The 26,676-nt window shown below is 49.4% G+C and overlaps 1 protein-coding gene across 5 annotated transcripts in view; it reads left to right on the forward strand.

Annotated features, from left to right (window-relative positions):
* Positions 1–25,270, forward strand: part of SMO (smoothened, frizzled class receptor) — a 43,775-nt gene extending 18,505 nt beyond the window's left edge. For all 5 annotated transcript variants that reach the window (XM_075599314.1, XM_075599316.1, XM_075599315.1 and 2 more), the window contains 10 exons: positions 4,954–5,163; positions 6,803–6,975; positions 8,779–8,998; positions 10,600–10,723; positions 14,993–15,085; positions 15,827–15,935; positions 18,198–18,383; positions 19,439–19,587; positions 21,710–21,844; positions 22,678–25,270. In XM_075599314.1, the coding sequence (XP_075455429.1) occupies positions 4,954–5,163; positions 6,803–6,975; positions 8,779–8,998; positions 10,600–10,723; positions 14,993–15,085; positions 15,827–15,935; positions 18,198–18,383; positions 19,439–19,587; positions 21,710–21,844; positions 22,678–23,276 (1,998 nt within the window). In that variant the 3' untranslated portion in view covers positions 23,277–25,270. The remainder of the gene's footprint in view (positions 1–4,953; positions 5,164–6,802; positions 6,976–8,778; positions 8,999–10,599; positions 10,724–14,992; positions 15,086–15,826; positions 15,936–18,197; positions 18,384–19,438; positions 19,588–21,709; positions 21,845–22,677) is intronic.
* The last annotated feature ends 1,406 nt before the right edge of the window (positions 25,271–26,676 follow it).

Consider the following 26,676-nt stretch of genomic DNA (forward strand, 5'->3'; position numbering starts at 1 on the left):
ATTCTGGGGGTCTGGGCCCTACGTCATTACTCCGACTGTTCTGGGGGTCTGGGCCCTACGTCATTACTCCGGCCGTTCTGGGGGTCTGGGCCCTACGTCATTACTCCGGCTGTTCTGGGGGTCTGGGCCCTACGTCATTACTCCGGCCGTTCTGGGGGTCTGGGCCCTACGTCATTACTCCGGCCGTTCTGGGGGTCTGGGCCCTACGTCATTACTCCGGCCGTTCTGGGGGTCTGGGCCCTACGTCATTACTCCGGCCGTTCTGGGGGTCTGGGCCCTACGTCATTACTCCGGCCGTTCTGGGGGTCTGGGCCCTACGTCATTACTCCGGCCGTTCTGGGGGTCTGGGCCCTACGTCATTACTCCGGCCGTTCTGGGGGTCTGGGCCCTACGTCATTACTCCGGCCGTTCTGGGGGTCTGGGCCCTACGTCATTACTCCGGCCGTTCTGGGGGTCTGGGCCCTACGTCATTACTCCGGCTGTTCTGGGGGTCTGGGCCCTACGTCATTACTCCGGCTGTTCTGGGGGTCTGGGCCCTACGTCATTACTCCGGCCGTTCTGGGGGTCTGGGCCCTACGTCATTACTCCGGCCGTTCTGGGGGTCTGGGCCCTACGTCATTACTCCGGCCGTTCTGGGGGTCTGGGCCCTACGTCATTACTCCGGCCGTTCTGGGGGCCTGGGCCCTACGTCATTACTCCGGACGTTCTGGGGTCCTGGGCCCTACGTCATTACTCCGGCCGTTCTGGGGGTCTGGGCCCTACGTAATTCTCCGGCCGTTCTGGGGGTCTGGGCCCTACGTCATTACTCCGGCCGTTCTGGGGGTCTGGGCCCTACGTCATTACTCCGGCCGTTCTGGGGGTCTGGGCTCTACGTCATTACTCCGGCCGTTCTGGGGGTCTGGGCTCTACGTCATTACTCCGGCCGTTCTGGGGGTCTGGGCCCTACGTCATTACTCCGGCCGTTCTTTGGGTCTGGGCCCTACGTCATTTCTCCGGCTGTTCTGGGGGTCTGGGCCCTACGTCATTACTCCGGCTGTTCTGGGGGTCTGGGCCCTACGTCATTACTCCGACTGTTCTGGGGGTCTGGGCTCTACGTCATTACTCCGGCCGTTCTGGGGGTCTGGGCCCCACGTCATTACTCAGGCCGTTCTGGGGGTCTGGGCCCTGCGTCATTACCACGGCCGTTCTGGGGGTCTGGGCCCTACGTCATTTCTCCGGCTGTTCTGGGGGTCTGGGCCCTACGTCATTACTCCGGCTGTTCTGGGGGTCTGGGCCCTACGTCATTACTCCTGCTTCCTAAGTTGCTTCTGTACGCCGGCGTAGAATTGCTGTGCTTGGGAGACAATATGGCCGCCCTGTCAGCCAGCGAGGGCCAGGATATGACGTTGCGGTTTGTGTTGGATGACCCCGGCAGCCATTCTGGGTTTTAATGGGTCCAAATAAATGAGGAAGCGGCTCTAGGAGAGTTAAAAACCCAAAGGCCTTCTCTGGGGGAATCTGCTCTGGGGGAATCTGCTTTCCTGCATTAATACCCCCACAAAACAAGTTCATTCAGAACATAAACAGATGTATTTATTGTGTATCCCCCCGTGCCCGGCTCCTGGGGGGCTACACAGATATAGGTACAATTGGCTTCTCAGTATGGGTTACGTTTATCAGGGGTGCAGATCCGCACAGGCTGGGGGTGTAAGCAGGGGGTAATGATGGGCGCCAGGAACTTTGTAGTTACAAACAGGACAGGTTTTATTTACAATCCATGAATATACAGCTGCTTCTCCAGGTGCATTGCTGCATCCCTGGTGAGGCACATCCTTTGGACAGGGGAATAGTTGATGGAGTATACATTACAGATAATACTCCTTGGGGTACTTTGTGACGGCTACTTTCAGGGTCCCTGCTTGGGCTGCCATTCATCTTCCTTCTGAAGGTAACTGGTACTTTGTGCTCTGTCTTGTCTATCCCCTCTATCGTGCTACCTGGCTGGGGGTGACCGGGATAGACCTCCCTGTGATCTGTCCCACATTCTTCCCCTGGGGATGCTCAGCACGGGGTTATGTCTCAGGGATTCTAGGTACTGCTCTCTTAGAATAGTCCCAGGGCTACAGGTTGGGGTAACCCCCAGGGGACCTACCTGGGAGCCTGTACTTAGGTTCCTACATCTCTAGGGAGCCTGACTACCAGGGCACTTCCCTATCTTATCTTATAGAACAATAAAGGGCTCCTACCTACATACATACATACATACATACGTGTATATACACATACATACATGTATGTCTTTAGTTATATAGCGCCATTAATGTACATAGCGTAATACACGGGACATCATGAAAATAACAAATAGTAGCACAAATCGCACAAAAAGGGGAGACGTGCTTCAGACATAAAAGTAACATTTAGGAAAAGGAGTCCCTGCTCCGAAGAGCTTACAATCTAATTGCAAAAAGAAAGGAAATGATCCCATTTTTTTCATGGTGAGTAGAGGTGCTAACTGCTTTAATAGCATGCAACGCTGCTGCTGCTGCTACATCTCCGCCACTGGTCCCCTTTCTCCCGAGCACACAGCCTCCCTGATTTGCAGCATGTTCGTACAGAAGGGAAGCATCTCTCAAAGAAAGAGAAGAGTTAGAACAAGAGGTCATTCTCTGAAGCTGGAGGGTGTCAGACTCAGGGAAAATGTCAGGGAGTAGGTCTGGAAAGGGTGGTAGATAAGTGGAGTAGCCTCCCAGCCGAGGTGGTATGGAATTGGTGGGGAACAGATGGCCTCATGCAGCCTGATTGCCCCATCTCCGCGGTGCAGAGGGAGTAGAAATGCTGCTGGTGTAGGTCGGAGCTTCTCTCCACTTCCCCAGTCATATAAATAATAAATAATACAAATAACACATAAAGGGGAGAAGCGCTTCAGACACAAAAGTAACATTAGGAAAAGGAGTCCCTGCCCCGAAGAGCTTACAATCTAATCGATTCGTAAGAAGAACGTACAGAGACAGTAGGAGGGCGTTCTGGTTACTGCATCTGCAGGGGGCCAAGGTTAATGTATCAGGTGTATAGTATTAGCCACTGTGCTACTCATATGCTTCCTTAAGCAGGTGTGGTTTAAGGTGGGTCTTAAAGGTGGATAGAGAGGGTGCTAGTCGGGTACTGAGGGGAAGGGCATTCCAGAGGTGTGGGGCAGTTAGTGGGGAAGGTTTAAGGCGGGAGAGGGCTTTAGATACAAAGGGGGTAGATACATACATATATACATACATACATACAGTACATACATACTTACACCCCTCTTTACAGATGAACCCCCTCCTCTGGCTCTCCTCCTGGGACCTGAGGATGGAACTCCTCATCTCTCCCTCTCCCTCCCATGGGAGTGGTTCTAATTATCCTTACTCTAGGTGGCAGGCGCAACACTTTCTAGAAGAGAGGCGTGGCTAGGGTCTTCTGCCCAGTAACTCCCTGCATGTGATGAGAAACAGCAGCATTGTATCGTTAACCCCTTTAGGGTTCATTAACCCCTTTAGTGAGTCTAGTAAATCCCAAGAGGGGCGCTACAATTGCTTTTGATTTTACCCAAACACTTGCTGCGTTACCGCCTGTTCTTTCACCGCTGTCACGATGGCAGCCACGGTCTGCGAAGCGTCACTCGCTCATCATATTGATCCACGCTGCGAAATCCTCGGGTAGTCAGCGCAATAAATAAAAACATTGATTTATAGGGGCAACCGCGCCCCTGCCACAATGAAATTCCTCTTTTAGTAGTTTTCCAAATTTTTTGTTTTTATCTCTTTTTTTTTCAAGCTGTTTTTAATTCTATATTTATGATGTATTTTCGAAGGCCCGAAGCCTGCCGTAGAGTTTCCACGGGACAACCAATGCAGTTTATTGTCACTTGCTCCACCGGCCAGTGACCTGTTAAATAAACAGTTTTCAGAGGTTCCCTGATGAGGCTCTTTGAAGTCCAGTGAGGACATGGGGGGGGGGGGGGGGGGGGCGACGACGACAATGTTAATTTCTGTTTAACGCTATTTTTAAGAATTAAATAGTGCCAAAATCAGTCAGCAGAGAGAAAAATGGAGAGGTGAGAACGGACACCCTTCTGTACAGTATTGTGAAGCAATAAAATAGTAATAAACAGGCATCCAGGGGGAACTGCACGATTAACATCACAAATCCACGATGCCTGCTAGGAAACAGGATATATCAAACGTTTTATTTCAGAAATTTCCTATAAATACATATTGATTGCCATGTTTTTAGGTTGGATTTCAGTGACATTATTATTATTTATAAAATATTTTACCAGGAAGTAATACATTGAGCGTTACCTCTCGTTTTCAAGTATGTCCTGGGCACAGAGTAAAACAAATAATACATGGTTACAAATACAGTTACATAATGAGCAGGTTATACATTATATACAAGACATTGCGTGCATAGTTAAAGATAATATATATTATGAGCGTATGAAACAGTTACAGACCAGGTTAAAGTGTGAGACAGCCTTAGATTTGAAAGAACTTAGACTGGTGGTGGATGTGAGAGTCTCTGGTAGGTTGTTCCAGTTTTGGGGTGCACGGTAAGAGAAGGAGGAACGTCCGGATACTTTGTTGAGCCTTGGGGCCATGAACAGTCTTTTGGAGTCTGATCTCAGGTGATAGGTGCTGCATGTGGTAGGGGTGAGGAGCTTGTTCAGGTAGCTGGGTAGCTTGCCCATGAAGAATTTAAAGGTAAGACAGGTGAAAGGTGAACTTTGCGCCTAGACTCGAGTGATGACCAATCTAGTTCTTTGAGCATTTCGCAGTGATGTGTGTTGTAGTTGCATTGGAGAACAAAACGACAAATTGAATTGTAGAGGGTGTCAAGTTTGCTAAGGTGGGTTTGAGGTGCCGAGCCGTATACTACAGTATGTCTCCATTGGTGGCGCTGTTATTTTTTTTACTGATCTCATTGTTCCCACGGCAGAACGAAGTGCAGAACATCAAGTTTAACAGCACGGGGCAGTGCGAGGTGCCTCTGGTCCGCACCGACAACCCCAAGAGCTGGTACGAGGACGTCGAGGGGTGCGGCATTCAGTGCCAGAACCCGCTGTTCACCGAGAAGGAGCACCGCGAGATGCACGCCTACATCGCCGTGTTCAGCTCCGTCACCATCTTCTGCACCTTCTTCACGCTGGTGAGTCCCGGGAGGCCGCGGGGGGGGGGCGCCGATCTCTAGTCCCGTGGAGTTGCTGGAAGACAATTGAGAACAGGTTATACGTGTCTTGCAAAGATCCGCTTGCACACGAGTGATTGTCCTGTGGTCGCGTGCAACTGCTGAATGGCAGAGACCGTATTGTGTGATCAGGTTTTCGTCTGATAATCACACACACAGAAGAAAGAAAGTTGGTATCAGCCATCGTCTTAAAGAGGCAATTTTTTTTTCATTTGGGAGTGAAACAGGGGATCGCCAGAGCTGAACCCCTTTAATTTCAGCTTTGGGGACCCCCTGCTTCTGGAGATACTTAGCTCCGTAGGCAGTGGCGGACTTGCATGTCTGCCACCTGTTGTAGGCCTCTGCCCTAGCGTATTGACGTCATGTGACTCCGTGTTGTCAAAAGGTCATGTGCCGCTGCGTTGTCATGGCAACACTGCGTCGTGTGACGACGTGGCATCATTTGACGGAGGGTTGCCATGACGACGTGACGCTGCAGGAGGAGGTCGCACCGGAAAAGGTAAGCTCCCCCAAAAATTGCAGCTTCAGGCTATAGCCTACTCAGGCCAGTGGGAAACCCGCCTCTGTTCGTAGGGGGCACCGGGGGGCCGCTCCGCTCAGTTAGCGGGGTTCATATAATGGCAAGAGTTTCAAAACTCCTGCGACCAATAGGAAGCCGCGACGTCACTAGGTCCGGCTTCCTATTGGCCCGCGTGACGCGGGAGCTTTTAAACGTTGCCGAGATTCCGGCGCCCCCTTCGGAGCTCTGTATCTCGGGAAGCGGGGGGTCCCCTGACCTGAAAGTATTGGGGTTCAGACCCCCTGCATCAATCATATGTTAAAAAAAAAAGCAACATATAAGACTAAAAAAAACGGCGTGGATTGGTCCTTTAAACTAAATGACACGGGGAAGAAGAAGAAGAATATTGGAACGGTGTGCCCGAGTAATTCCACGTGTGGCTGGGAAATAAAGAAAATCATTTTCTAGTTTAACTTTAATTACCTTAAACCAGATTGAGGTTTGCTGTTAGCAGCTCTAGCATCGTGGGCGGTATTAACTGCGCAGTGGTGCTGAGGCACAGGTCTCCTCCCCGTGCTAGAAGGCAGTCTGTGGCCCATACACCGTACGGTGTTGCGTGGCACTGTACCGCTTGGTAAATATTCGCACAAATCCTTTGCGAGCCGTGCAGCTAACACTGCGCTTGTCGTGCTGGTCAGCAGAGAGCGCGGTGTTTTCTGAGGACGGCTTGTTCAAGTAGGAATTCCAACAAAAACAGAAAGGAGATTTTAACATCAAATGAATAAGGGATGCTCGTAACCCCCCCCCACCACCCCCCCCCCCCCCCCCGTTGCGTGGGAAAAGGGCAAAAAAAACATCAATTTGTGATAACTAATCTAAATATAGAGGAAGAAGCAGCTCCAAGCTTGGTGTAAGTATTGATATATTCACTTGGACAAGCTTGTGGGGGTCAAGAAATCCTTCGCCTGTATTATAGTAACATGCTACAGACCAGGGTGATCGGTACGTGCCCAGATAACGCGCGGGGGTTGGTTAATATCACCGTGCTGATTTCTAACGGACTGACCTCTTTCGCCTCTGTTCCCCTCTCCCCGCGATTAGGCCACCTTCCTCTCCGACTGGAAGAACTCCAACCGCTACCCGGCCGTGATCCTGTTCTACGTGAACGCCTGCTTCTTCGTGGGCAGCATTGGCTGGCTGGCGCAGTTTATGGACGGCGCCCGCATGGAGATTGTATGCCGCGGGGACGGCACCATGCGGCTCGGGGAGCCTACGTGAGTCTCGCTATTCGCCTTATTTCTACAAGGGGCTACAGAACATCGTCAGGCAGGAAGGGAACCGCCACTTAGCACAAAGTCTGAGCCCCTCCTAGGACCAAAGGGGGCAGGTTTAAAGCCGCAGGTTTGAAATTCAAATAAAGAAAAAGTATACGGCTCATTTGCACCTTTGCAAAATATCAGACAAGTCAATATATATATATATATATAGTGGATAAGTGAGAACAAGGCACTCCGTCAGGTAGATATTGGTAGGTGCAAATCCTATATAAATCAAATAAGCTATACGATACCGTAAATATATACCTTGAGAAAGGTCCCGTGTGGAGGACCGAAACGTTGGTTTATATGTCACACTAAATACAATTTTTTTTGACTACTTTCTGGAGTGCTGCCTCTGATATTCGGTCATACGGTATCGTATAGCTTATATATATATATATATATATATATGGGGAAAGGCGGGGTTGCAGACCTGCCTAAGACATGCAGATGAGCATACAGCTATATTTGCATATTTGCTTTCCTGTGGAGGGTTTTTGTCACTTTTTTTACTCACCATAACTTAACTCAGTATTATGGTTTGGCCTATCCCATAAGCCTCTCTTGCATTCCCAGTAAAATCAACCCCACACTGATGAGACCCATCAAGGTCAAAACAGCTGTCTGTGGGTGGTTTTCTGGGTATGCACCTTAACCCTGGCTGTGCTCAAAGCTGTGACCATGCAGCAAGCTTAAGCCTATAGGGAACCATGTTAAAAATGGTTATTGAGGCAAAAAGTGACACTGTGTGCTCATTTGCATGTCATTTCCCAGAATCCCTTGCTGCAGTGGAAGTGCTGTATGCTGGGTGATAATGGGGAAAGGCGGGGTTGCAGACCTGCCTAAGACATGCAGATGAGCATACAGCTATATTTGCATATATATATATATATATATATATATATATATATATATATATTTACTTTGAACATTTTCCTTGGAAACAAATGCCTTGTAGCGTCTCTACAATCTGTATCTAATCTCTTGTAATAAGACGAAGATATCTAGACCCTGAGCGTTAATTCGGCGATCCCCCAAAAAAGGGAAATCATCCAATTTTTTCCCCCGAAAAGCTACAAATAAGTCTGCGTTGTTACTTTGAGGATTACAACCTTTCTGGAAATGTCAACGACGCTGGTAAGCTGTTTACACATTTTGGGGGGTTCTTTGAAGTTCAGGCTTCTAGGGTGGTTACATTATTTTTTTTAAGGAAATTGTGTCACGTGGATAAGTTTTATTACACAATGTGGGGACTGCCCCCTGCTGGCTGCTCCGGGTACTGTATTTAGCAGCTTTATTTGAAGCTGTGTCTTTTTTGGGATTAGCTGTGGGAGGCGCTGACATCCTTTCTTTTTTTGAAACATTTTTGCCTTTGATATATTTTTCTATTGGAAGGGGGGCTCAACTCCAGTCCTCAAGCCCCCCCCCCCCCCCCAACAGGTCAGGTTTTTAGGATATCCCTGCTTCAGCACAGGTGGCTCATTCAGAGGCTCAGTCAAAGACTGAAGCAGGGACTGATTGAGCCACCTGTGCTGAAACTGGGACTGATTGAACCACCTGTGCTGAAGCAGGGATATTCTGAAAACCTGACCTGTCGGGGAGGCTTGAGGACTGGAGCGCCCCTGTTCTATTGTACCATATTTTGGGGGTTTGGGTGCTCCCCCTTGCTGGTAATCCTGAAGCTGATTGCCCTGTAGCCCCCCGGCAGTGACGGCGTTAGGGATTTCTGTTACCGGCGGCTCTTCCCTCTCTCCGCAGTTCCAACGAAACCCTCTCTTGCGTCATCATCTTCGTCATTGTGTACTACTCCATGATGTCGGGGGTCACCTGGTTCGTCATGCTCACCTACGCCTGGCACACCTCCTTCAAGGCGCTGGGGACCACCTACCAGCCCCTCTCCGGGAGGACCTCCTACTTCCACCTGGTCACCTGGTCCATGCCCTTCGTCCTCACGGTCGCCATACTTGCAGTGGCTCAGGTAACCCGCGCCAATCTGAGGCTTTAGGGAGAGCTATGGGATGGGGTCAGGACATCATCTCATAGCATACAGTGCTCCCACTGCAGCCAGGGACTCTGGGTAATAACAGGTAAATTAATATTTGTGGCCCCCCGCAGAAGTTCGTGTCAGAACGAAACGCTCGTCGGGTAGTGATGACGTCACGGTCACCTGCATCACAGCGCTATGTTTTCGTTATTCTTTCGTTATTCATGCTCATGACTTGGTAACTACTTTGGCCAGCTTAAAACTGGATGTGGGCTCAGAGGCGCCCACTAGCAGGGAGGTTCGCACGCGGGGTTAACTGCAGCCAGTATGTGCATATACCAAGTACTTTCTCTGCGGACAGGCAACGGCTTACTCTCCTCTCTCCCTCCACCCCCCTCCTCTTCCTTACTCCGGTGGGTTGGGTTTCTAAGGGCTGGGAAAGCGTTGAGTGTGCGGCCATCGGTCACTACAAGGAGATGTTATAACACATCCTATTTGGCAAAGCGCGATATCTATACCCCACATGGGGAACAGATTAAATATGCCAGCACTAAATATGGGACTCAGATATATGCTTACATCGGGAGTATGTGGGTACTGGCTGCATAGCAGCTATCTCTCCCCAGGTGTACAATATAATCTGATTGACCACAAGAGGGAGCTACACCTCCTCTGTCCAAGTACTGCATAAAACAGACAGGGTGCATCCTTATATGCACAGACACTGATCGAGCTGCACCCGGGGACCCCCTGATTCAGCACCCGGGGACCCCCTGTTTCAGCACCAGAGGACCCCCTGGTTCAGCACCCGGGGACCCCCTGTTTCAGCACCAGAGGACCCCCTGTTTCAGCACCCGGGGACCCCCTGTTTCAGCACCCGGGGACCCCCTGGTTCAGCACCCGGGGACCCCCTGGTTCAGCACCCGGGGACCCCCTGTTTCAGCACCCGGGGACCCCCTGTTTCAGCACCAGAGGACCCCCTGGTTCAGCAAAGGGGACCCCCTGTTTCAGCACCCGGGGACCCCCTGGTTCAGCACCCGGGGTCTCCCTGTTTCAGCACCCGGGGACCCCCTGGTTCAGCGCCCGGGGACCCCCTGATTCAGCGCCCGGGGACCCCCTGGTTCAGCGCCCGGGGACCCCATGATTCAGCACCCGAGGACCCCCTGTTTCAGTGCCCGGGGACCCCCTGGTTCAGCGCCTGGGGACCCCCTGGTTCAGCCCCCGGGGACCCCCTGGTTCAGCCCCCGAGGACCCCCTTGTTCAGCCCCCGAGGACCCCCTGGTTCAGCCCCCGGGGACCCCCTGATTCAGCACCCGGGGACCCACTGATTCAGCACCCAGGGACCCCCTGATTCAGCACCCGGGGACCCCCTGGTTCAGCACCCGGGGAACCCTGTTTCAGCACCCGGGGACCCCCCTGGGTGGGATTTCTGCTTGTTACCATTGAATAGGTGAGTGTCCTCCGTTCGCCCCAAGGGGTACCACCCCTTTAAAAGAAGGGATGCCGACATGGTCTCCTTGTTACGTAGCCAGGAGGGCCGCGCTCCTGCCCACTCGGCGTATAATGATCACCAGTCCGTGGTTGTCTTCCAACAGGTGGATGGGGACTCGGTGAGCGGCATCTGTTTCGTGGGCTACAAGAACTACCGTTACAGGGCAGGCTTTGTCCTGGCTCCTATCGGACTGGTGCTGGTCGTGGGGGGTTACTTCTTAATCCGAGGTGAGCTGCTGGCATTGGTCAAAGTCCAATTAAAATGGCGCAGTGTCTCGTTTTGTCATTTTATTTAAGCGCCAAAGTTCTTTTTCGGAAGTGTGGACGCGCTATGAATGCGTTTGGAACAGGGTAGAATTTACCGCTATTGGCAGTAATACATTTTTGTTGGTTGTAAAAGATTATCCGAAACACACAAGACGCGGGTAACTCGCAGTGGAGGTAACGTTATCGGGGGTAACTCGCCGTGGAGGTAACGTTATCGGGGGTAACTCGCCGTGGAGGTAACGTTATCGGGGGTAACTCGTCGTGGAGGTAACGTTATCGGGGGTAACTCGCCGTGGAGGTAACGTTATCGGGGGTAACTCGCCGTGGAGGTAACGTTATCGGGGGTAACTCGTCGTGGAGGTAACGTTATCGGGGGTAACTCGCCGTGGAGGTAACGTTATCGGGGGTAACTCGTCGTGGAGGTAACGTTATCGGGGGTAACTCGTCGTGGAGGTAACGTTATCGGGGGTAACTCGCCGTGGAGGTAACGTTATCGGGGGTAACTCGCCGTGGAGGTAACGTTATCGGGGGTAACTCGTCGTGGAGGTAACGTTATCGGGGGTAACTCGTCGTGGAGGTAACGTTATCGGGGGTAACTCGCCGTGGAGGTAACGTTATCGGGGGTAACTCGCCGTGGAGGTAACGTTATCGGGGGTAACTCGCCGTGGAGGTAACGTTATCGGGAGTAACTCGCCGTGGAGGTAACGTTATCGGGGGTAACTCGCCGTGGAGGTAACGTTATCGGGGGTAACTCGTCGTGGAGGTAACGTTATCGGGGGTAACTCGTCGTGGAGGTAACGTTATCGGGGGTAACTCGTCGTGGAGGTAACGTTATCGGGGGTAACTCGTCGTGGAGGTAACGTTATCGGGGGTAACTCGCCGTGGAGGTAACGTTATCGGGGGTAACTCGCTGTGGAGTTAACGTTATCGGGGGTAACTCGTCGTGGAGGTAACGTTATCGGGGGTAACTCGCCGTGGAGGTAACGTTATCGGGGGTAACTCGCTGTGGAGGTAACGTTATCGGGGGTAACTCGCCGTGGAGGTAACGTTATCGGGGGTAACTCGTCGTGGAGGTAACGTTATCGGGGGTAACTCGCCGTGGAGATGAAGTCATCTGGGGTAACTCGTCGTGGAGGTAACGTTATTGGGGGTAACTCGCCGTGGAGATAACGTTATCGGGGGTAACTCGCCGTGGAGGTAACGTTATCGGGGGTAACTCGCCGTGGAGGTAACGTTATCGGGGGTAACTCGCCGTGGAGGTAACGTTATCGGGGGTAACTCACCGTGGAGGTAACGTTATCGGGGGTAACTCGCCGTGGAGGTAACGTTATCGGGGGTAACTCGTCGTGGAGGTAACGTTATCGGGGGTAACTCGCCGTGGAGGTAACGTTATCGGGGGTAACTCGTCGTGGAGGTAACGTTATCGGGGGTAACTCGTCGTGGAGGTAACGTTATCGGGGGTAACTCGCCGTGGAGGTAACGTTATCGGGGGTAACTCGCCGTGGAGGTAACGTTATCGGGGGTAACTCGTCGTGGAGGTAACGTTATCGGGGGTAACTCGTCGTGGAGGTAACGTTATCGGGGGTAACTCGCCGTGGAGGTAACGTTATCGGGGGTAACTCGCCGTGGAGGTAACGTTATCGGGGGTAACTCGCCGTGGAGGTAACGTTATCGGGAGTAACTCGCCGTGGAGGTAACGTTATCGGGGGTAACTCGCCGTGGAGGTAACGTTATCGGGGGTAACTCGTCGTGGAGGTAACGTTATCGGGGGTAACTCGTCGTGGAGGTAACGTTATCGGGGGTAACTCGTCGTGGAGGTAACGTTATCGGGGGTAACTCGTCGTGGAGGTAACGTTATCGGGGGTAACTCGCCGTGGAGGTAACGTTATCGGGGGTAACTCGCTGTGGAGTTAACGTTATCGGGGGTAACTCGTCGTGGAGGTAACGTTATCGGGGGTAACTCGCCGTGGAGGTAACGTTATCGGGGGTAACTCGCTGTGGAGGTAACGTTATCGGGGGTAACTCGCCGTGGAGGTAACGTTATCGGGGGTAACTCGTCGTGGAGGTAACGTTATCGGGGGTAACTCGCCGTGGAGATGAAGTCATCTGGGGTAACTCGTCGTGGAGGTAACGTTATTGGGGGTAACTCGCCGTGGAGATAACGTTATCGGGGGTAACTCGCCGTGGAGGTAACGTTATCGGGGGTAACTCGCCGTGGAGGTAACGTTATCGGGGGTAACTCGCCGTGGAGGTAACGTTATCGGGGGTAACTCACCGTGGAGGTAACGTTATCGGGGGTAACTCGCCGTGGAGGTAACGTTATCGGGGGTAACTCGCCGTGGAGGTAACGTTATCGGGGGTAACTCACCGTGGAGGTAACGTTATCGGGGGTAACTCGCCGTGGAGATGAAGTCATCGGGGGTAACTCGCCGTGGAGGTAACGTTATCGGGGGTAACTCGTCGTGGAGGTAACGTTATCGGGGGTAACTCGCCGTGGAGATGAAGTCATCGGGGGTAACTCGCCGTGGAGGTAACGTTATCGGGGGTAACTCGCCGTGGAGGTAACGTTATCGGGGGTAACTCGCCGTGGAGGTAACGTTATCGGGGGTAACTCGCCGTGGAGGTAACTTATCGGGGGTAACTCGCCGTGGAGGTAACGTTATCGGGGGTAACTCACCGTGGAGGTAACGTTATCGGGGGTAACTCGCCGTGGAGGTGATGTTATCGGGGGTAACTCGCCGTGGAGGTAACGTTATCGGGGGTAACTCGCCGTGGAGGTAACGTTATCGGGGGTAACTCGCCGTGGAGGTAACGTTATCGGGGGTAACTCGCCGTGGAGGTAACGTTATCGGGGGGAGCATCTGGAAGGAGCTCATCTCTTTAGAGATGGTTGTTTCGATGTTGACATCCCACGGGCCATTCAAGTCAATGGTCTAGGTCAGGGGCCTCCAAACTCGGTCCTCAAGAGCCCCGCGCACAGGCTGGCTTTTATGGATATCCCTGTTTCAGCGCAGGTGGCTCAGTGCTTGAATGGGCCACTGATTGAGCCACCTGTGCTGAAACAGGGATATCCATAAAAGCCGGCCTGTGTGCGGGGCTCTTGAGGACCGAGTTTGGAGACCCCTGGTCTAGGTCGGTAGTGGCCAACTTCAGTCATCATGGGCCACCAACAGGTCAGGTTCTAAGGATATCCCTGCTTCAGCACCGGTGTCTCAATTAGTTCCTGCTTCAGCACAGATGGCTCAATCAGTGGCTCAGTCTGTGAGTGAACCACCTGTGCTGAAGCTGGGATATCCTCAAAACCGGACCTGCTGGAGGCCCTTGTATGCTGGAGTTGGCCACTCCAGGCCTAGGTGCGCTAAACCTTAAGTGAACGCTGTCAAAGGACAATAAACGTAGTATGAAGCCATGTTTTCTGCTGTAAAGAGCATACGTTATTAATAGCGGCATGCCAATTCCATACAAGTGAGGCATTGTCATATCTCCGCCTAGCCACTACAGTCCGTTAAGGTTCATGCGAACTTCAGCGTTCCGTTATTTAAATGCCCTCTGAGCTTGGCATTACACCCATTTAGCCCGTGCAATAGCGCTTTGGCAGTTTCTGCATCGGTGTAATGCCACAGACATGATTTAAATAACATCTCGTTATTTTCCGGCATTGTTTCCCCTCTCCTCTGTCCCCCCACTCCAGCAAAAGCCCTATTTCAGAGTCTGGATCAGAGGAACGCCAGGACTTGCATAGAGTAACGTCACATTATTTGGTAGATAGTGCGGCGTTCTAATCACACGCCGTCCGTCCGTTGGACTGGCATATAATTGGCACTGTGACTACAGCGTTAACTCTGGGAAGTTAACGTTTCCGGTAACATCCCAGTTTATGAGGCCTTGATTTAACTAAGCTCCGATGCGCCTCCCCAGTCCCCCGTCACCAGAAGGGGGTCTCCTGTCAAAACGGTGCTTAGTAAATATGGGCCACATTGTAGGACCAACCTAATTAAGCTTTACCTTGGGAAACGTTAACCCTTTTCTGCCAGTATCCTCTCTAGTAACAAAACGATTAAAATGGGGGAATGTCGTGTAAGTAGCACTCCTTTCTCAATATAATATAGCAAGAAATCTCTGTTCTGAGGAACTTGCACTCTCTTTTGCGTGCCATGCACACAGGGAGCCCGACCTGCCTCGTGCTCTGATCAGTCTGACGGATTGTGTCATCTCGCGTTCATTTTGCAGGCGTGATGACTTTGTTTTCCATCAAGAGCAAGCACCCCGGCCTCCTGAGCGAGAAAGCAGCCAGCAAAATCAATGAGACGATGCTACGACTAGGTAACATTCCTTTCTTCTCTCTCCGGGCGTGGTCAGTTACGTGGACCTGCAGTTTAATCCCACCTACCCTTTCTTTTATTTCTTGTGGCATTGGAACCGGAAGATCTCGCGGGAACTGAACCGCGCTGTGTCCCCGAGATACTAACCGGTTTCGTTACCGGTATTCTCCTCCCCTTTTTGGGAATCCACGATGACTTCCAAATCTCGCGGGCCAATAGGAAGCAGCGATATCATTGATTGCGGCTTCCTATTGGATGGCTGTTTTTAAATGCCCGGTTTAACTCCGGTGGACTTCCCCGGTTCAAACCCTGAAGAAGAAAAAAATACATTTGTGGGGTGGCTGCTTGATCACATACTTCACTGTGAAGTATTGCTGAGAAAATAACATATATGAATCTTCTGGAACTCAGAAGATCTGAAACTCGGCCCTGATCACTGCAACATTGGAATCTCTGCAGAACCTCTTCCTGCGTTCAGTAGGAACGCTGCTCCAGCCATGAACTTTTTTAGATATCTGCTGTGCAATTTCTTAGACACATGACGACTTAAAGACTAGACAAACCACATGTAAAGACACACTAATGGGACAGACGTGACATACCGGACTGCGCGCAAGGCACAGAGGGGTGGGGGGGGGGGGGGGGGACGATGAGGGGATCCTGGAGGCTGTATCCGTAGAATAATTTTAATGAAGGTATTACATGGCTGTAAGGTTTCATACCGACTCTTCTTTCTTTATAGGAATATTTGGATTTTTGGCCTTCGGCTTCGTGCTGATCACCTTTGGCTGCCATTTCTATGATTTTTTCAACCAGGCGGAGTGGGAGAGAAGCTTCCGGGAATATGTTCTGTGAGTATTGTTGTAAACTGGCCAATCAGAACGCTGCATTCAGCGCAGCTCACAAAATGTCACCTTGTCAATTATTGCCATATGGAACTTTCAGAAATGGAGCGCACTCATTGGCTCAGGCGGTTGTCATGGATATCCTGAGCCTGTGTCCTCACGCAGCAGCACTAAGAATGTTCCATTCAACCACAATTTATGGGGGAGATCAGTTGACATTTTTACAAAGGGCGGCGAGATCTGTTGCTAGCTGCGACTCCGGACATCTTTGTGCTGTCGTCCAAAGATTTTTAAAGCATCAACTTACATTTAACCCATTAATCATACCACTACTTAGTTTTTTGGAGGGATTACCCCTTTTTAAGAAGGTTGGTACAGAAGTTTCTTACATTTAGTGCATTTAGTGCAAACACTGTAGTGAGGGAACCTATAACCACGCAAATACTAACTGATGTAATGAGAGAGCCCTATAACCAAGTGTGACGGAGCGGCCTGTAGGCGAGGTCAGTTATGAGTCCACATACATGCATTTTAGGGTGAACCAAAACATTGAGTGGTCTATTTCTCCACAAGCAACAACAAAACATTGGGCACACTTTAAGGCAAAACGCAAAGCATAAAAAGAAAGCCTACTCCACTTTGGAGACTAAATAAACAGTACAGGCTCTAACTATCTGACTGGCTGGATAGACCAGTTCCCAATCCAAAACACACAAACTATCACGGAACAATGAATATGAAAGTCTTAGTATGCTGGTCCGGCGTCTCCGGTTTCTCCAGGCAAACTTCAGATGCAGGCGTTGCAGTCCTGCTGCTCCCAGGAAGTCTCTTGCCCTATTTCTGTGCAGGCTTCCTTGCGGTGCGGGGCTTTGGGTTCCCCACTGTTCCCAGGCAAATCCTTCTGGTGAACAAGAAGCCTGGATCCCTGCGGGGTCACAGTCAATCCTCTGTGACCCTCTTCACTTGCGGAACAGGAACTCTAACAGAGACTCCAACAGGGACTGACAGGTGCTCACTTCCTGTCTTTTAAACCCTGTTTACTCAGTTCATGTCACACACCTCAGGCAGCTCTGGTAGGAAACCTGACACCAGTGTGTAGTTTCCTGCCTTGTACAGGGAGTTAACTCCTTCACTTCTTTATACCAAGCAAACACTAACTGATGGAATGAGAGAGCCCTATAGCCAAACAAACACTAATTGATTAAATGAGGGAGCCCTATAGCCAAACAAACACTAATTGATTAAATGAGGGAGCCCTATAACCAAGCAAACACTAATTGATTAAATGAGGGAGCCCTATAACTAAGCAAACACTAATTGATTAAATGAGAGAGCCCTATAACCAAGCTGCACAGTGCACAAATCCTGAGCTTCCTTACCTATCCCGGGCAGTTATAACCAAAGATAGGGTTTGTCACAGACAACCTCATACCCAAATGGTTCCACTCCCAAAAAACCCTAAGTGTATATTATCCCATTCATGCGCCTCAACCCTATTACCCACCAGTAAGGAAGTGCAGATAAGGGAAGGTGATACAACTATGACATTAAAGAGCGACACCCTGTTTAATGCACTTTAAGATCTTAATTAATGAACTCTATAAAATAGCTTTTATTAGTTACATTTACATATACTGGTGGTAAACATTTTTTCTGATCATAACGTATTAAAACTGACCCTCACATGCACGTCAATGCATACAGATCTCACAAGGGTGAGGCCTCGGCCAGGGTTCCTGCTGGCGTGCGGAGGCGCGCTGAAGCTCAGGGAAAGCGGGTGCTTTCCCTGGCCTTAGACAGAGTGCCGTCCGGGGGGGTGTCGGCGGGCGGGCCAGTGACGTCACGGAGCTGGTTCGCCATCATTGGGCGAACCGCTCACGTAACCGGCCCTGCGTGCCGGCAAGCGGGGAAATGTAAAATTTCCCTAAGACCTATGCTTCCGCAAGCGCGCGGAAGCGTAGGCGAGCCCCTACTAAAGCCGCTCTCATTGCGGCTGTAGGGGCTCAGTGCCGAGCGGAAGCGCGCCTCCGCCCGCAAGCACTAAACATGTACGCGGCCTAACAAAACCTCAACTTCACCCCCTTCCAATCCCATGCGTGAGACCCCCTCTTATTGACCAAGAGTCTGATTCCCCTAACCCTATTCCCTTCTGTCAGTGTGTGCAAGAGCTTGCTTGGTGCAGATGTGATCACTTGGTTCAGTGGCTTCCTGAGGTTCCCAGGTGGACCTCACAGGCTTCCTTAGAACTGACCTCATGCCGTCCTGCAGATGTGAAGCCAATGTGACCATTGCAGTCCAGACCAACAAGCCGATCCCCGAGTGCGAGATCAAGAACAGGCCCAGCCTCCTGGTGGAGAAGATTAACCTCTTTGCCATGTTTGGCACGGGCATTGCCATGAGCACCTGGGTGTGGACCAAGGCCACCATCGTCATCTGGAAGAGGGCCTGGTGCAGGTGAGGCCCACACTGTCCTCCTGGGTTTTACACCGCAACCACCACCCCGCCATAACCCTTTCACTGCAAGAGGGGGATGTGATGCAGTGTACTTTGCCTAGCAGGATCGCTACTGTAATATTATTATACTTATTAATGGCAATATTGTGTAACTTATACATTCATTCTCGTGTTGGACTGGTTGGGCCCTTTGCCCCAAGTAATTTAGAATCTAATATTTGGATCCTAAGTCCCAGGAAGATAAAGGGATTCGTCCAAGACAGACAAACACAACGTAACAAAGGGGGTTAGCCAAGTTAACGAGCGGTTACTGTAACGGGGTGTGGATCTGCAGGGAGGGGGGTTCCACGGGGTAACTTTTCCTAAAACTGAGAAAAAAAACCTCTCTCGCTCTCTCTAAAATATAAATATATATACAGTATATATATATTGCATTTGGGAGCTGGCTGCGCGCTCAGTATTAAGGATCCTACAGAGGGTGTCTGTGCTAAATACAAATAAATATCCAACTTGAAGAAAAGGTAATTACCTGGTGCAGATACTGTAATTAGACCATTACGGTCTTTTCTTCAAGTTCTATTTATAGAATGTAGTCACTTAAAATGTAGTGGTACTGTGCCTGGTTAAAAAATAATTGGGGCAAAGCTCTTTGGACGAGTTATAGAAGAATTTAAGCAACATGTATACTGTAAAAATAGGGAGTTGCAACAATTAACTTTTTCTTTAAAAATAAACTGCCATCACTGATTTGTTTTAAATATAAATACACATATATTTATATATACATAATAGGAGCCTCTCTCTCATTTATATATTTATTTATATATATTTGTCTTCATACACGCACACACCATAAAAGGCAAAATCATGCATTGCAAACGCCCGTGTGGCGATAAAGAAGATAGGACAGCAGTGGGTGCGCCCCCTTTGATCCGCAGACCTTTGCGCTGTCAATCCTCTGTTGTAAGTGTTTGTCGAGCGTCGCTTCCAGTGGTTTTGGTGTTGACCTACCTCCAGTACGACCGCAGCCTCCTTTATCTGACCCTCCCCTGCAGGATTCTGGGACGCAGCGATGATGAGCCGAAGAGGATCAAGAAGAGTAAGATGATCGCCAAGGCGTTCTCTAAGCGGAAGGAACTGCTCAACAACCCTGAGAAGGAGCTGTCCTTCAGCCTGCACACCGTGTCTCACGAAGGACCAGTGGGTAAGGACACGCCGCCCACTGCGCTGCTAAAATGTTGTGTAGTCCGGGCATACATTGGGGTCTGTGGATATATTTAAAATCAGAGACAAAACATAAAACACAGACAGAGCCCAGTGCTTCATCCATTGACACAAATACACAGTACAGTGCCTATATATATATATATATATCTTTTGAATAAAATGGTCTTTTAGTTTAACTCTTTGGCCAAAGTGTCGTAAGCCCTTGAGCCCCTCCAAGGCAGACCACATATCATGGGTCCTAACACTAATATAAATGCTTTATAACCTGTACATTACCAGGAAGAAGGATTTATAATAAATCTGTCTGTTAAGTTGTTTCTAAGGGGTCCAGATAGGAGGCTGTAATAATGTCCGCTTGTGATCCTACGCCATCTTTATTATTAAATAGTCTCTGCCGTAAAATCATTTTGAGCTAATTTCAAGAGAACGTTTTTTCTGGCCTGTTCCCGACACATAGCGACATGCTAACGCTTGGATAGTTTAGATGGAACAACATGGGCTTGGAAGCCGTTATCTGAAAATGCAGCACGTCCCAAAAAGTTTGGAGAGAAGTCCGAGTCCCCAGATCTTATTACATTTTCCAAGAGAACCGATGAGATACTAAGTCCAGGTTGTCTATTAGCACAGCAAACTGTATTCTGCAAACCACCCGTCTAATAGAAGGTGCATTTTGTGTTTTCCATTCGCAAACCAAATAGCCACGATAATATGATTATTTTCCATCTGTGTAGACCAACTACAGGTAGGCCTAGAAGGTGGACTTTGAGTCCATGTGGACTCTGGAGTGCAGAGTGCCCGAAATCCATTTATAAACCTTATTCCAAAGGGAGACACTTTTGGGACTTTCCCACCACATGTGTACGAGGGAACCAGTCTGGCACTGTTATTATTATCGTTTATTTTTAATGCTCCAACATATTCCGTAGTGCGGTACAATACGGTTGGAGGACGAAACAAGAACCAAATAACAAACATTAACATACATTGTTACAGTAGGTAAGAAGGGCCCTGCCCCGAGGAGCTTACAATCTATAAGGACGGGTGAGTGGAAGCGTAGGGTACAGAGGAATGAGAAGGTTTTGGATTCTTGGGGAACTCTTTCAGACGTCCTCCTTTTGGGGCGATGCAGATGTGGGCTGAAGAGGTTCTGACTGAATTCTGCTGTGCAAGTTCTGTAGTCCAGGGCAATACAAATTGCAAGATGGGGGGAGGGGGGCCTGTCAAAACATTGCAAGCATTGCCAGATGTTAACCCTTGGCACGCTGTTTCTGTGCAGAGGGGAGCAGCTCTTTTGGAACCCTTTCTGTTGGGGCGACGCAGATGTGAGCTGAAGAGGTTCTGAATTCATTCTGCTGTGCTATGGAAATGATTAAGCTTTTCTGGGGTTAGATACCATCTGCATATCAATTTGTACAGCTTTTCTTTAATCAATCTCCTAAAGGAGCACACAGCAGCATTCTCTCAGATATCCTCCTAATCATTTTAGGAGAGCGACACCCACAGATCATGTGGCAAACTCCACGTAAACCCATCTTTTGCCTTGTCCTGTAATATAGCAAAGAGCTTTCCTTGAGTATTAAAATGATTCAAAAGGAGTCAACCTCATACAGATCTTGATAGGACCTGGAGATGCTGTGTACCTAAATATTTTAAGAAGTGTGACTTCCATTTAAAATTACAATTCAGCCCAAATCACGTCTCAATGTGGGAAGATTTTAAACCCCGAAAGATTGCCAAATTTTTCAAGTCCAAAAAATACACTTGGTAAAGAAATCAAGGGGATAGAGATTGTAAATTGAGTGTAAGTAGATTTTGGGGTAGTGTCAACTCACAAGGTATCGGGGTTATTACGAATTGCTATTGCCAGTATTTGGATCACCAAGGCAAACAGAATTGGAGAAAGGGGGCATACCTGTCTAGTGCCATTCTCCAGGATTTCTGGCTTTGAGGAATAGGGGCCAACTCTAATCTCTGCTGATGGCTAGAGGTATTATATTTTAAGCACAGATATACATTTCTCACACACATTCATGGTTTCTAGAACATTAAATATAAAATACCAGTTTTTAAAATATCAGTCTCTCTCTCTTTATCCTCAGCCGGCCTAAACTTTGAGATCAACGAGCCATCAGCTGACATGTCGTCAGCGTGGGCACAGCACGTCACCAAGATGGTGGCCAGGAGAGGAGCAATTTTACCGCAAGATGTCTCTGTTACTCCTGTAGCATCTCCTGGTAACATTCTATTTATTTTTCCCATCTATGCGCCAGCTTTAAATATGAATCTTTAGTGGTTCCTCATATGGTGCAAGCCCATACCTTGTACATCTCAAAATCTAGTTTTTAGAGCCTGAGATGTCCTCTCCCTTACAGTCCTAATCCCACAAAGATAATTATAGAGGTATCCAGTGGGCTCCAATAATAACCCAATTATTCTATTAGATTCAATGGCAATGTTGGGGCAATATATTGAGATATACTCAAATATCACACCAGAAACACAACTGAAGCTGGCTACATCTTAACTAAGACGCTCCCGGCTACTCCAGTGTGACATTGAGCTCAAATGGCTTTATGGATGTCCTTGTAATCGATGGTTTATCTTCTTTCCAGTGACGATCAATGATGATGTCGCTGTTACTTATTAGTCTTTTTGGCAAGAACTTGCCCCCGGGCCATGTTTAAGTACCCAGTTCTTTAATAACATGACATTTATTCAGAACCAGTGACCTTCTCGTTGTACCGTATGGCTGCGGTGCTTCTATACTGGGGACATCCAGTCCCAACACATATAAGTGTCAATGCACATCAAAATTCCCTAAAACCCCAATATTTCATCATTATTACCATTTCCCATTACTTGCAACATCCTGCATTAATGCCTGCACATCCTAAACTGATCTAATATTTAATTTAAATTGGGATTTCATTGGCCAAAGTATAAGCTAGCCCATGTCCGGGTAAGCTAGGGAAAGTCCTAACTTCTAAGTTGTATAAATGTGAAATACTGAAGCATGAGAACGACCTCACGCATATGAGCGTCTGCCAATAGCTTTCTCTTCTTTCAGTGCCTCCGGAAGAGAGGGACAACATGTGGCTGGTGGATACAGACATTCCTCCCGGGATGGAGAACAAGGCAGGCAAGAAGAAGAAGAGGAGGAGGATGAAGAAAGAAATTCAACCCTTGGAGGAGAGTGCCGGCATGGACCATTTTCCTGTCCGTGCTTCCACTGCAGTGCCGCGCCTTCCGAAGCTGCCCGGAAAGACCAGCTTGGTCGCTAGGTCAAGGCAGCCTCAGGTACTGGAGGAGACTTTGCCAGGATCCTACGGAGACACCAGGAAGTGGCCCCCTTTCCAAGAAGGTTTATATCCTCGAGAGAGCACAGATAATCACCTCGGATACAAAAGATACTCCCATACCAACTTGATGTCCCATCCTTACTCCACCGATGAGACCTCCCTTGCAGATCAGAGCAGCGTTCGATTTATCTCCCCTCCCAGGCGCGACGGCGTGTTCCGGTACTCAAACGGAAACCCCCACTCCCAGCTCATGGGGCACCCCTCTTATGGTGCAAGAACTCAAACTAGAAGAGCAGAGGTGGCCCCAATGCACTCCAGGGCTAACCTCATGGACGCAGAACTAATGGATATGGATTCAGATTTTTAGTGGCCAGTAAGTGTGTTGCGGGCTCCCAGTAATCTCTGTGAGAGCGAGCCTGACTTTGAATTTCCTGGGTCCTCTTTGTGCAGTTAATTTGCAGCGCCTGCAATGGAGAAACCCTAAGAAAGCCTTTTTTTAGCAGGTTCTCGTTGGAAGCCGGTTGGCGGATACGTATTGGATGTGTAGCTGTCCTGCGGGTGCGTCTGCTACAGAATATTGGCTTGCGGTTCTTTAATTAAAAATGAGAGGTGCTGGAACCTCTGTCGCCCTGAATTCTGCGGGGACGGTCAGACGAATGATGGGCAGCCAACTCCAAGAAGCTTGGCAGTGACTGGCACAGCATAGGCCATGCAGCTGGGCAGGGCAGAGGGGCCCCGTGGTCCTGCAGTGGGTCGTTGGATGGAACATGTTCTGCTGAACACTTATTTATTACTTGCAGAGAAAAGGATTGCGTGGAAGTGAAGCCGATCATCACCAAGCCTTAAACAAGGGCAAGTTGGTACTTGGGTACCAATGCTTGAGCAGCAACCTTGTCCATGTGTGCCCGTTGCCAGGGGGAAGCTGCCGTGTGTCAGTGACGTCCTGCGAGGATTGCACTCCAGAGGTGGCTGCACGGATGCCTTCAATTGGGCCTTCGAGTTGGAAGGCGCTATGCAAATTCAAGCCCTTGTGCCCTATGGAATTGCACAAGACACCATATCCGCGAGCGTCCTCTCCACACCACATTGTGTTACTTTTATAGATAAATATACGTAGGTATTACCCACCGGGGGCCTTTTTTTCAATGGGACATTGCATACATTACAATACTCCCGTACTACAACCATACTCGGTATTAATTGGGACTTCTGTTTACGTGTGCGGAGCCTGGGTAAGGAAAAGCTTTGCCGGGCAAAGTCAGGATCCCCCAGAATCCTTCATTTTTTAGTAAAGGACGCTGCGTTTGGTACGAGTTCATGGACACCTCAGTCTTATTTTATATAGGAAACATGTGATTTTGTGTTTACGGAAAATGAATGGGATTTTGGAACATTTCCATCCGTGTCAAAGACCTTGTCGGGCCAAAGAGCGGGCGTTATTTTTGTCGCCCTGTTGCTTAGTGCTGTGCAGAAATACCCAGCTATACTGAGGAATTGGGGAGGTGAGCCCATGTGTTAACATTCTAGGTAATTTTATCAACTAGGTATGGGGTGCTGAACTCCAGTATTCAAGGGCCACCAACAGGTCAGGTTTTAAGGATATCCCTGCTTCAGCACAGGTGGCTCAATCGGTCCCAGCACCGGTGGCTCAATGAGTCCCTGCATCAGCACAGATGGCTCAATCAGTGGCTCAGTCTTCGACTAAAAGTCTTCGACTGAGCCACCTGTGCTGAAGCTGGGATATCATTAATCCTTAAAACCTGACCTGTTGGGTTTTTGGTCTTGAGGACTTGAGTTCAGCACCCCCTGAACTAGGCAACAAGGACGAGGCGTCTTGGGCAGCGGTACAATAACACCGCACCGGGATACCGCGCCGTCGCTGTGCGCTATTTACAAACGCGCAGCAGACCCCCTACGAGCTGGATCATGTTTTAAAGTGGCAAACAGCTACCTTTCTGTGGTGGTCCTTTTTTGGTGGGGGGGGGGGTTTGGAAGTGATCCACGGTTTCTTTGTTTTAGTTTTTATTCTGTACTGTTTCTGATATTTTCCTAGCTACAAATGAATCTTCCAGCTCCTGTGCCTCCTCTGCCTCCTGTGCCTCCTCTGCCTCCTCTGCCTCCTCTGCCTGTGGGGAGAGATGGGCCTTCCGTGGTCTTCATTCTCTGCCAGCGCCCCGAACGCCTTTGAACGTGTCTGCCATTGCGTTTAAGGGCTGTTACAGTTGAGCAGACCCGGCCTCGGTGATGGAGAGACAAAACCCTTCGAATGGGACTGAAGTACCTTAAACTATAAAAGCACTAACGGAGGAGGGGGCATTTCTAAAGGAGTCGTCCTTCCCTTAATAAAATATGGTAACGGTGCTCCGTATCCCTTGGTACTGTCATACCTCAACCATGGATTGGCGTGGTACAATTTGTCGCATCCGGAGACCTTATCCAGGTGTCTTCCGTGGCCCTTACAGCTGCTAGGATAATATAACTTCCGTGGCCCTTACAGCTACTAGGGTAATATAGCTTCTGTGGCCCTTACAGCTACTAGGGTAATATAACTTCTGTGGCCCTTACAGCTACTAAAAAGGCCCTTCCGACACGAGTGTTAAGAAATAAAACCTGAGTTATCACCCGGTAACAAGGGGAAACTGTTGCGTGTGATTGTAATAATGTGGATATTTGTTAAATAGACTACATTAAGTGTGGCTGCTGCTTTAAAAATGAAATCTAGAAAGATTTAAAGCGTGTGCGTGTGCGTTTTTATGTTCAGATTACCGGTTCTGCGCCTCCATTACCCAAAACAAAAATAGTCTTTTAACTTTACTTTTTAATCAAGGGCATTTTGAATATATATTTAAAAAAAAAACTATATATGTTTCTAATAAGTAAACGGCTAGTAAGTGCAGTATAACTGTAACTTCACACTATCCCTCTATTGCTCAGATCCCAGTAAATTCCGTCACTCGGGGTCCATTAATGGCCCTGTTGATGACTGTCCTGTCGTTTCCTGACCCTCTCTATCCCTCTCTTGTACATCCGGGCTCTTGACTCTTCAGTGGACAGTTAGCTTGGCCTTCTCCTTCCCCATCCATGTTTTTATATATTTACGGTCATTACCGTCTCCTCTCTGCTGCTCTCTCGCTCTGTCCAGGGTTTTGCCGCCAACTGCCCATCTCCCCATTCACACTCCGGCTGTTACTTTCTGCCGCTAACCTCCATCCATAGATCCCATTGCAGGCGGCTCCACCGCAGGTGTCCTGCATCTTGAAATGGCGGCTATTCCATCACCTGACATTATGTTGGTGCGCTCCGTAAAAAAAATGGGGAATTCCAGAAAGATTTCAAAATGTGTTGTTCATGATGTCCGTGTTAAAGCAGCCAGTCAGGAAATATATCGCCGTCCATCCTTCCGATCGGATGTTGGTCAATGATCTTCCATTAGCAACTACTGAGGTGAGCAACCTGCCAACCTCACTGAGACTACGCAACAATATCTCATCATTTAGCCCAGTGTTTCCCAACTCCAGTCCACAAGGACCCCTACCAGTCCACAAGGACCCTTACCAGTCTACAAGCACCCCTGCCAGTCCAGGTTTTAGGGATATCCCTGCTTGAGCATAGGCAGTTCGATCAAAACGATTGAGCTAATGTGAGGATATTCTTAAAACCTGGACTGGTTCGGGGTACGTGAGGACTGGAGTTGGGAAGCACTGATTTATTTTTAGTCCAATCGGCAGTCTTGGAGAAACACAGAGCTAAAATAACTCTTGATGGTC

Source organism: Ascaphus truei, chromosome 5, assembly GCF_040206685.1.
Source record: "Ascaphus truei isolate aAscTru1 chromosome 5, aAscTru1.hap1, whole genome shotgun sequence".
NCBI lineage: Eukaryota > Metazoa > Chordata > Amphibia > Anura > Ascaphidae > Ascaphus > Ascaphus truei.